This window comes from Panthera onca, chromosome A3 (genome assembly GCF_046562875.1).
Source record: "Panthera onca isolate mPanOnc1 chromosome A3, mPanOnc1 haplotype 2, whole genome shotgun sequence".
NCBI classification, from domain to species: Eukaryota; Metazoa; Chordata; class Mammalia; order Carnivora; family Felidae; genus Panthera; species Panthera onca.
In genome coordinates this window covers 67,944,077-67,955,765 of record NC_138341.1, presented here as the reverse complement: position 1 = coordinate 67,955,765, position 11,689 = coordinate 67,944,077, and the positions used below count along the sequence as shown (strand labels likewise).

The following is an 11,689-nucleotide window of genomic DNA, read 5'->3' as shown; positions in this document are numbered from 1 at the left end:
CAATGTCACCAGCAATGTAAAATCTTTTCCACAAGAGCACTAGGCACCGCTGGTAAAAATTGTACAGAGATTTCCTTTTCAAACAAATATTTCTACGACTAATCAAGAAATATAATTAGGCTTTTTCCACAATTTGGCTATTGTTGAGAGTGCTGCTATAAACATTGGGGTACAAGTGCCCCTATGCATCAGTACTCCTGTATCCCTTGGGTAAATTCCTAGCAGTGCTACTGCTGGGTCATAGGGTAGGTCTATTTTTAATTTTTGAGGAACCTCCACACTGTTTTCCAGAGTGGTGATAAAGAAATTGTGGTTTATACACACAATGGAGTACTACGTGGCAATGAGAAAGAATGAAATATGGCCCTTTGTAGCAATGTGGATGGAACTGGAGAGTGTGATGCTAAGTGAAATAAGCCATACAGAGAAAGACTGATACCATATGGTTTCACTCTTATGTGGATCCTGAGAAACTTAACAGAAACCCATGGGGGAGGGGAAGGAAAAAAAAAATGAGGTTAGAATGGGAGAGAGCCAAAGCATAAGAGACTCTTAAAAACTGAGAACAAACTGAGGGTTGATGGGGGGTGGGAGGGAGGGGAGGGTGGGTGATAGGTATTGAGGAGGGCACCTTTTGGGATGAGCACTGGGTGTTGTATGGAAACCAATTTGACAATAAACTTCATATATTAAAAAAAAAAAAAGAAATATAATTAGGGGAATAGACCCCTGAGAATACAGAGTTTAAAAGGGAAAGGCAAATTTTTAGGTGGATTATGTCAACTTCTTTCTGTATCCCATGCTAATGGAACCACCAAGTCTACTGTTTCAGAGAAGACGTCATTATTTACATTTGTATTATTTACATTATTACATTTTTGAGGACCAACAAAACTATAGTAGAATTTTAGGGAGTAATCAATCAAAACTACTTGTATGTTTTCAAGGTATACCTGACATAATACCTGAAGATCTATAAAATACAATTTTCACACAGATTTATAGATGAACTTAGGTGGGAAGAACAGACCTAAAGTTAGAGAGATCAACGGGTCATGTGACATAAATATGCCACTTAGGCTGCCTATCAAGGATTATCACTGTCATGGGTGGTCATTGAACACAAAGGAGTGTGACTCACTCTGGGAACTAGGGCCACCAGAAAGCTTCACATCAAGACACTTGCTACTTGGCAAAAAAGAGAGGAAAATATAAAGAAACAACCTTCAGGTTACCACTGTTCCATCAAATGATCATGGAAAAATATCCAATGACAGGAATGACCAACAATAAAAAAACTTAAAGGATAACATATTATCAAGGGAGGGTAAAATCTTGACAATCGTTATTAAAACTGATCTGTGTCCTGCTCTGGTAATAAGTACCACCATTAGAGAACTACAGTACCACAGCATTCTTGTTTTTTTTTACAGTGTTCAATAGGCTCACTGTGACTTGCAAATGAAAGTATTAAAACACATACACAAATATTTTATTTTCTTTTTACTTTATATTCCTTTTTATTCTTTAAATTTTTTTTTTTAAATTACATCCAAGGTAGTTAACATATAGTGCAACAATTTCAGTAGATTCCTTAATGCCCCTTACCCATTTAGCCCATCCCCCATCCCACAACCCTTCCAGAAATCATTCTTGTTCTCCATATTTGAGTCTCTTATGTTTTGTCCCCCGCCCCATCTTTGTATTATTTTTGCTTCCCTTCCCTTGTGTTCATCTGTTCTGTGTCTTAAAGTCCTCATCTGGGTGAAGTTATATGATACTTGTCTTTCTCTAATTTCACCTAGCATAATACCCTCTAGTTCCATCCATGTAGTTAGTTGCAGATGGCAAGATTTCATTCTTTTTGATTGCTGATTAATACTCCATTCTATATATATACCACATCTTCTTTATCCATTCATCCATCGATGGACATTTGGGCTCTTTCCATACTTTGGCTAGTGTTAATAGTGCTGCTATAAACATTGGGGTGCATGTGCCCTTTCGAAACAGCATACCTGTATCCTTGGATAAATACCTAGTAGGGCAATTGCTGGGTCATAGGGTATTTCTATTTTTAATTTTTTGAGAAACCTCCATAGTGTTTTCCAGAGTGGCCGCACCAGTTGGCATTCCCACCAGCAGTGCAAAAGGGATCCTCTTTCTCTGCATCCTCACCAACATCTGTTGTTGCCTGAGTTGTTAATGTCAGCCATTCTGACAGGTGTGAGGTGGTATCTCATTGTGGTTTTGATTTGTATTTCCCTGATGATAAGTGATGTTGAGCATCTTCTCATGTGTCAGTTGACCATCTGGATGTCTTCTTTGGAGAAGTGTCTATTCATGTCTTTTGCCCATTTCTTCACTGGATTATTTGTTTTTTGGGTGTTGAGTTTGATAAGTTCTTTATAGATTTTGGATACTAGCCCTTTATCTGATATGTCATTTGCAAATATTTTCTCCCATTCCATGAGTTGCCTTTTAGTTTTGCTGATCACTTCCTTCGCTGTGCAGCAGCTTTTTATTTTGATGAGGTCCCAATAGTTCATTTTTGCTGGTTTCCCTTGCCTCTGGAGATGTGTTGAGTAAGAAGTTGCTGTGGCCAAGATCAAAGAGGTTTATGATTTCTTTCCTCGAGGAAAGATTTCTCGAGGATTTTGATTTCTTCCTGTCTTACATTTGTCTTTCATCCATTTTGAGTTTATTTTTGCACAAATATTTTAAAAATAAAAATGTACAGTATTAAAGCACTATTGTGCATGTAGGTCAGAGCTTATGGTTCACACTAACCAGAGGTATCATTTTGATCTAGATTTGATCTAGATTTAACTAACTCACTACCTGTAGATACTTTCGCATTTCTCACTGAATCCTTGTTGTAAGTCATAAAAATCATAAATACGTAAAAATTTTTAAAGTTTATTTATTTTGAGAAGGAGCAAGAGAGGGAGGGAGAGGTAAAGGAAAAGAGAGAGAGAGAGAGAGAGAGATAATCCTAAGCAGGCTCCACACTGTCAGCACAGAGACCAATGCAGGGCTCAAACTCATGAACCATGTGAGATCGTGATCTGAGCCAAAACCAAGAGTCAGATGCTTAACTGACTGAGCCACCCAGGTGCCCCCATTTTCAGATTTTTAAGAACAAGAGCTCAATGATGTTATGGATAGTTTTTTATTACATATTTGAACATGAACAAAAACACGAGAAGATTCACCCTCAAATGTAAACATTCTATGTGCATCTAGCTGTAATAATAAACCAGTTATGTTAAAAATCAGAGACTTGGAGTTTGGAAAAATAAAGATTAGGACATTTAAAAATTACTACATAGTACATACATCCTTGGAATTTCTTTATTAAGTATCAGAATTTCCACCTGGTTTTCCAAATCTATACTTATTTCTGCCTGTATACCCACATTCAAACTCTATCTCCACCCACAGGCAGCAACTATAGCTCTAATCTGCACGGAGTTCAGTCATCCATCTGGACCTTAACATTGCTTCCATCATTTGGTCTGACTTCATCCACTGCTATTATCAAATAGCAAAGGCCTTTCAGAGATGCACCTGACACACTCCCATCTATTTCAATCCACAGAATCCCAACAGGATAGAAGACCTGCCCTCCTCTGGACCCAATTTCTAGTTGTCTGTCATGACAGTAATGCTTTCATAAGTTTTCTTTCAAGGATGGTCCTGACAGCTTCTTACCGTAGCTCTCCTGATCCAATGTTTAGTCCTCTCTGACTATAGATTCATATTGAACAACTGTAAAACCAGTGAGGTGGTGTCTCATTACCCTAGGATTCTGAGGTCTGAATTTCATAGGATCAAGGACTATTTTATAACCTATCTAGATAATAAAAAGGAAAAACACTATAATATGAATATATCTGGCAGTCATTGCTTCATAGGATCAAAGCTGCCCTCTGATATAGAGGCTGAATGGAGCTTGAATGTTTTATTTGATACTATGAGACTCAGAAATACATAGCTTTCTTTCTTTAAAGATGGTGCCACAGAAATGCCCCTGTTAGTCTCCTGATTAGTACTCTAAATGTGGTTAAATGCTCATTTATTTCAATACTGACCTAATTTTTTTCAACTGAGCCTATCTTTGAGTTTAGATCTGTTCTTGTCATTGCAGAAATGGAGTTTCTTTTAACCAAAGACAGTATCAAGGAACTGTGGGGTAAAACTAACAACAACAGCAAAATTATTCATTTTCTATATTCTTTAAAAAAAATTCTCCCCTGAGTTTATCTGTGAAAAGCCAATGAATAGCAATTCTTCATAGAACTGACCAAATTAAGAGATGAGAATGGACTTATTTATAAACATAAGAGATAGTCAACCTTAAATAAAATAATAATAATAATAATAATGATGATGATGATAGCTTCAACCCCATTATGTGTACACTTCCAGGAAAGTTTTATGCAGTCCATTCTAAGCTCCTAGCCCGAGGTAAACACAGAATTGTAAATGGAAATATGCCATGTTCAGCACTAGAAGCAGCCTCATAGTTCATTAACAGAATAAAGTGGAAAACAGTTACATAAATGAATTTACAACATAAAATGTGCTGGTGAATCTGCAATAAAGTAACATAAGTGAAGTTTTTAGTATTTTTTACCAGAAAGCCCAATTGTAAACATTTACATTAAACTACTGTCCCTGCAAAACCTAACCAACCACACAAACAAAAATCATCTTTTATGACTATGAAATCATGAAGAATTTGTACTGCATGGCTCTTTGTTTTGGTAGTTTTCAGAGTAAGACAGGAGCTGCATTAAGTAGCTTCATTGATTTCTCCATCTTCAATAGCTGTCAGTGCTGGAACTTCATTCATCCTCAGAACCTCTGCATAGAGCAAGTAATTATGTAGACTTCTGGGAAGTGGCAACTGACAGATAAAACTGTCAGATCGTAGGTGTTCTGGTTTGAGACAGGACCGAATTTCCAAACGACAAAGGTGAGTAAGGGATGGAAGACAGGCTGGAGAAACAAAAAAAGATGAACTTTTTTTTAATTTTCTTTTTAAAAATTTCCCAATTCTTTAGAGTCAAAGAGAAGGCATATGTTACTTAGATTGCTTTTGAAAGATTACTTTGGTCAGGATGACCCTGACAAACTATTCATTCCTTTTATTCTTTACAGCCTTCACCTGGTTCTTGTCTGCAGTTGCTAGCCACACACTGAAAGTCAGTATTCGGGGCCATATAAATGTTCACATTCTAAAGATGTGGCGATACCAGTTGGTACTTAAGAAATGAATTAACTAATTTTACATATAATAGATGCCCACAGCAGCAAATACTATATCCCTCTTTCTCTGTTTCACTGCAAATGGTCTCCAGACCTACCCCATCAAGTGAATAAGTGAGTAATTTACAGAAGCTTTCCTCTTTTTATCCACGACATAGATTGATATTTTAAAATAGACACAGAGAGATAGGGAACATTGATTATCTATTAGGCCACATACCTATACACTTCACACACACTATGTTTTTATTTTCATTAACCCTATGAGGTGTACATTATCATACTCATACAGAGATAAGAAGATTAGGTAATTTTCCAAAGGTTATACATCTAGTGCATGGTAGAGCCAGGATTCAAACTCAAATGCAGATGACCCCAAAGCATGCACACACACTTAAAACTATTGCTGCCAAAGGGCGCCTAGGTGGCTCAGTCAGTTGAGCGTCCGACTTCAGCTCAGGTCATGATCTCACTGTTCGTGAGTTTGAGCCCTGCATCGGGCTCTGTGCTGACAGCTCAGAGCCTGTAGCCTGCTTCGGATTCTGTGTCTCCCTCTCTCTCTGCTCCTCCCCTGCTTGCACTCTGTCTCACTCTCTCTCTCTCAAAAATAAATAAACGTTAAAAAAAATTAAAAAAAAAAAAAACTACTGCTGTCAAAAGCTAGTTACCAATTAAAAGATAATCCAGATGTACTTAATTAAGAAAATTGAAATATTCTATATAAGAATGAAATGTTCAAGGTGCTATATAAAGTAGATTTAGCATATTAAATTGAGCTTCATTTTCTCGGATGAAAAGTGTTAACTAAAGAAGCTAACGTCCATGGAAACTAAGAGCACTATAAACAGCTATTGGTTTTATGTGAATCAAGTCTAACACCTTTTATTGGTCAAAGAAATCTTCTATAAAATCCTCATGAAATGTAACCATGGTTAACAGACTGGGATCAGAGCAGCAAAGGCAAGTACTATCAGGAGACCAGCTGGTCTGACTCCATGCCTAGGGGTTCTGTAAACTGTAAGACCCCGTAGGACCTGCCATACTAATTCTCCAACATCTTCAACACCTTCCAAACCACAAAAGTTAATTCATCACCTAACTTTTAAGTTTAAGCTTATTGGCTTAAGTTGTTTTTTCAGAGACTGGGAAACTTCTCAAACCATAGTGTTTCAAAATGCCAAAGAAGTTATCTGATTTTGTACATAAAACCTGAATCTAAGAAAAGATGAGAATTTTCTTAAACCATAACTCATAGACTCCCCATTATAAATAGGACTATGACATCTACAATACGTAGCACATTTTTTTAATGTTTATTTATCCATTTTGAGAAACAGAGAGAGTGTACATGTGAGCAGGGGAGGGGCAGAGACAGGGACAGAGAGAATTCTAAACAGACTCCACACTAGCACAACACACAGTTGGAACTCGCAAACCATGAGATCATAACCTGAGCCAAAATCAAGAGTTGGACACTTAACCAACTAATCCACCCAGGCGCCCCCACTGCACATATATTTCCAGTGCTTTCATATCTGTATCTTGTTTAAATTTTACCCTGTTCTGCAAACGTAAAGGAAGAATCCTTTTCTCACTTGTAAGATGGGAAAACACAGTGAAGGGAAGCAACACAGAGATAAGAATACATATAAAAAGCATGCCCAACGTGCAAATGCCCACATTTTTCCAAAAGAGTAAGCAGGTTCAAGTTTAACAAGTAGGCTGACTATGCTGTACTGTTACATATAAAGAAGCCCTCTTCCCCAGTGAGATCAGGAACGATAATTGGTCCTAATGTCACTGGGTATGCACAAATATCATAAAAGCTTTAGAAACAAGCATAACTGATTCTCGGTAAGCATACAACTCAGCTGGTAGGGACACAAGCATGTTGGCATACTAGAGAGCAAGCTATCAGCTACAGACACTGAGCACACCGTGGGCACAGTCAGATGAGAATGAAACCGGAAATGACAAGATTGGGTTGTGTGAGTTAAAGTGAGGTTGGTTAAGAGAACTTCTACTTATATTCAGTCAGAGTTTAATATGCATCTTGTTCAGTTGAGATCTCTTCATTCTGCACATTCCTGTTAACACAGATACACACTCAGCAGGAAGATAAACGATATGGCTGTACAACCTGGAGGAGAGCCTCTTGGGGCTAAGGGATTCTTGATGCCTCTCCAGCTTCTCCAACTTGACAGAGGACACTAACTTACAGCCTCCTCGGGCTATGGAGAGTTCCTCTGGATGGCCCACAGCTTCCTGCAATACCACAAGCCTTTCCAGGCCATCTGACTACACCACTGTATCACTATCTCCAAAGCTAAATAAACCACTTATTTGTTTAGACTATTACGTATGTGGGAACTTAATCATTTGTGAGCAAGCCCAACTGGAACAGTACACATCTGCTATGAGAAGTTTACCCCACTTGCCCAGATTGACACGGTATAACAACAAAATAGCTGCTATCAGATCCAGGTGATTTGACTCCAAGTCTAGGGTTCTTTAAAGTGTGGTAAGACCAAAATAATTCTCTAACATCTTCTAAGCCACTGAAACTATCCTAAGTTTCAGAAGATCTTTCCATTTCTTAATACAAAAAAAAAAAAAAAAAGGTTGGTGGGGAGAGGTGTAGTCACTTCAGACATTGATTACAATTTTAATTGTACCATTTTGGTTTTTCTCCTGTGAGCACAATAGATTGATGGCATTGTGAACAGTTAGAGGGAAGACCTGTATTCACTTGAACTGAAGGGAGTCTTTCATCTGCAGATTATTAACATAGACAATAATATACCCCTCAGTGCCATCTTAGTTTAATATACCAATGAATATTAAGGAAACTTTATAATCATATATACAGTATTTCAAAGCACGCAAAGCATTCCTATGAAAGTTTTAGTGATGCGTAGTATTTCCAGATGTGTTACCACTAGGCTGAGAGATCAAGCCATGCCTTGAATTTATAATATGAAATAGTCCAGAAGCTGTATGTATGTAAAAACCTACTTTCATGAAAACCTGTTAAATCCAGATTTTAATTTGTTAAATACATCTCTGCCTTCTTGGATTATGGCACTGATTGTAGCTTAGAAAATGATGTCTGAAGCCATGCTATACTTTTAAGTCACTTTTCTGACCCAATCAATCATACTCAATTTAGCATTATAAATCTTCTTTATCTATAGATGCAATAGCATCATACAACCTTTCACTTTTCATTCCTATACAGAATTCTTCAATTTTGTTCATTTTGTTTAATATGTACTCACAGAACAATTGAAACAAAAGGCTACATGTTGTATGAAGTTATATTAAGGTGAAAAATGATTAAAACTAAACATCACAATTCTTAACTCATTATGCTTACCAATGCCAACTTTACTATAGCACAGAACTACATGTACATCATACATACCCGCTACCTATATTTTCCACAACCAATCATCTCTAGTCGGCCCTTATGCCAATATTCAAACGAGCTTTCTGCCTAGACTGTATTTCTGTGGTTCCTCTGTACGGCTTTCCACATCAAATGCATTCATTTGACTTCTGGGCCATCTAGTACAATTTATATTTCCATCATTAACATATTGTCTTTCTGGGTAAGGGGCATTAAGGAATCTACTCCTGAAATCATTGTTGCACTGATGTAAATTTTAAAAAAATTAAATTAAATTCAGTATTTTTAAACAATGAAAAAAAAGAATAAAAAAATATTTTCTGGTTGGCTTCTATCTTTTGTTCCCAGTCTTTCTTAATTTACTAGCATAGTCTCTCTTACCCACTGATGACAACCAAAAACTCTAGACAACATTCAAAAGGCAATTACCTGAGGGGTATGAGAAATAACTAACAGATAGCTTAGGGCAGGAAATCAAAACATGGAGAATGACCAGTAGAACAGCAATGAACAGAATGAATGGAAAGAGCACCACACATAAAAAAGATCTGTCTGCAGTTGTCTGTATTAACAAGTTATGTGACCTTGGGCAAGTCATTTAAATACTTTGACCTTGAGTTCTTCCTGTGTAAGAAGGGCATAATGCCTTACCTATAAAACAGACATGATGTCACCTCTCTGCACCAAAGTTTTTGAAGAAGTTCAAGTTAGAACACATTTGCAAAAGCATTTTATAAAGTATACCACATACAAATCCTAGATACCATGTAATCCAGTGATCTGCAAATGTTTTGAATGTACACTCAATTAGTCTTTGAGTATATATATGTAGGTATTTTTTAAATAATTATTTATTAGAGGTATAAAATTCTTTTTACTTTTACTAAAAATATTAATAATAATATTTTAACAACAGCGAGGTGACTAAGTTCTATAAATTCTTAGTGACTTGGCAATTCCAAGATTTGGTTCTAGGTCCAGTTTATTTTGATACTTGATTATAAGGGATGATGTAGCTTAAAGAAATATCTTAAAAAAGATGAGGTACAAATGGGAAGGGTACATTGTAGCTTAGGTGAACTAAACAGCATAGTATCACATCTACCAATTAGGCAAAAGTTTTTATCAAAATCCACCCAATAAATTCGTATTTTTCCTGATACCAGTTTATAACCTAATTAGAAACTTTTACTTCCTTGCTCTTTATTAAAAATGCATTCAAAACCCAGGGAAATGGTTTCCAAGTATTTTAAAGGTGTCAATATAAGAGTTTTTCTAGGTGACACATTGTTTTTGGAAAAGCACATACAATAGAAGTACTTCCCAGGATGTTTTCAGAATCATCTCCCCATAGCAGTTTCTTTCAGAAAGTGGTTCCTTTCTCACTCATTTAAAATGTCATCTTTACCTTACATCAACAGAATTTTTAAAAAATATGTACTAGGTTTCATACTACTGACACCTATTTATCACCAAGAAAAAGAATTTGGTTCAGGAGACTGGAACATTGCTATTTTAGAAAAAACAAAAAACAAACAAACAAACAAAACCAGCTATATAATCCATCTTTAAGTTTGACTCTTACACCAAGAGAATGAGCACACTTCTGTATGTATAAATAATCGTGGTTACTCCCATCTCATTATAAAGTACTACAAAGACTCTAATATATTTCAAAAGTCAAGTTTTTATGAAGTTGTCCACCACGGTATTACTTTGTGCTATTCTGGTTTCAACTCCTTTCCTGTATCAGCCTATTAATGATGCAATAAACTCATTTCATGAGTGATGTTATCTCTATTTCCTAACATCTACAGAAAAGTAAGCCACTCCATCAGTAGTCATTCTTACAGATTTTCCAAAAAACATTTTTCTATTAAATAAGTCATTACTGTTATAAACATATCCATTCCGGTACATATTTCCTTTAGTGGCTCCCAGAAAAGTTAACTATTACTGAAACAGAATCTTCACAAATACCCTAAGCCAAGATAATAATAAATTAGTATACCTCCAACTTAGTATACCATACTTCCTACCTGCAGAGTGATTTTTGACTCTTTAACTCTTTAGCAGTATTATCTATGCCCCTTTGAATATTATTAGCTAACAAGGAATGGGTTTTATTCTGTCCCATATTATTCTAGCCAGTTTTACTGTGGCAGCAAGAACATGTTTCCCCAATAGTATGTGACTTTTTGCCTTTTCACTAATGATTAAGAAAACTTCAAAAGATTTGTAAGCATTTATCATCATGTTTAGTAAAATTTGTAAAAATAATTGATTGAACATCATGACTTAAAAAGTAATTTAAAAAGTCACAGATTTGTCTTCATGGCTTAGAGTGCCTTGCTGATTATTACTTTTTTCATTACCTAATATTTCAAGGCACACTACATACTAAGGTCAAAGCTCACTGTTAACATTACTAATGGTGAACCATATTTTCAATACTTTTCTTGATATTTCTAAAATTCTTGTCAGCTCAGATTAGGTGGTCATCAAGTTTTGTTTTGTTTTGTTTTTTAATGTTTATTTATTTTCGAGAGAGAGTACAAGCAGGGGAGGGGTGGGGCGACACAGAATCTGAAGTAGGATCCAGGCTCCATCAGCATAAAGTGCGACACAGGGCTCAAACCCACGAAACTGTGAGATCATGACCTGAGCTGAAGTTGGACATTCAACTGACTGAGCCACCCAGGCACCCCAGGTGGTCATTATTATTAATCAGAGAACATGGCTATGTGATAAAGAGCAGGGGTACAGGTCTATGGTTATTTGTACCTTAAGTATTATCCACATAAGACACTCTTTCTTTAAAAGCGTCAATCTTTTTTTTAATGTTTATGTATTTATTTTGAGAGAAAGGGTGTGCGAATGGGGGATGGGCACAGAGAGGGGAAAGAGAATCTGAAGCAGTGCATTGTCAGCACAGAGGCAACAGAGGGCTGGAACTCACAAACCATGAGATCATGACCTGAGCAGAAATCAAGAGAGAAATGCTTA

General features: G+C 36.4%; 1 protein-coding gene across 7 annotated transcripts in view; it reads right to left on the bottom strand.

Moving 5' to 3' along the window:
• Nucleotides 1-3,340: 3,340 nt before the first annotated feature.
• Nucleotides 3,341-11,689, bottom strand: part of ASB3 (ankyrin repeat and SOCS box containing 3) — a 114,551-nt gene continuing 106,202 nt past the window's right edge. For all 7 annotated transcript variants that reach the window (XM_078444471.2, XM_060606092.3, XM_060606068.3 and 4 more), the window contains one exon: nt 3,341-5,004. In XM_078444471.2, the coding sequence (XP_078300597.1) occupies nt 4,799-5,004 (206 nt within the window). In that variant the 3' untranslated portion in view covers nt 3,341-4,798. The remainder of the gene's footprint in view (nt 5,005-11,689) is intronic.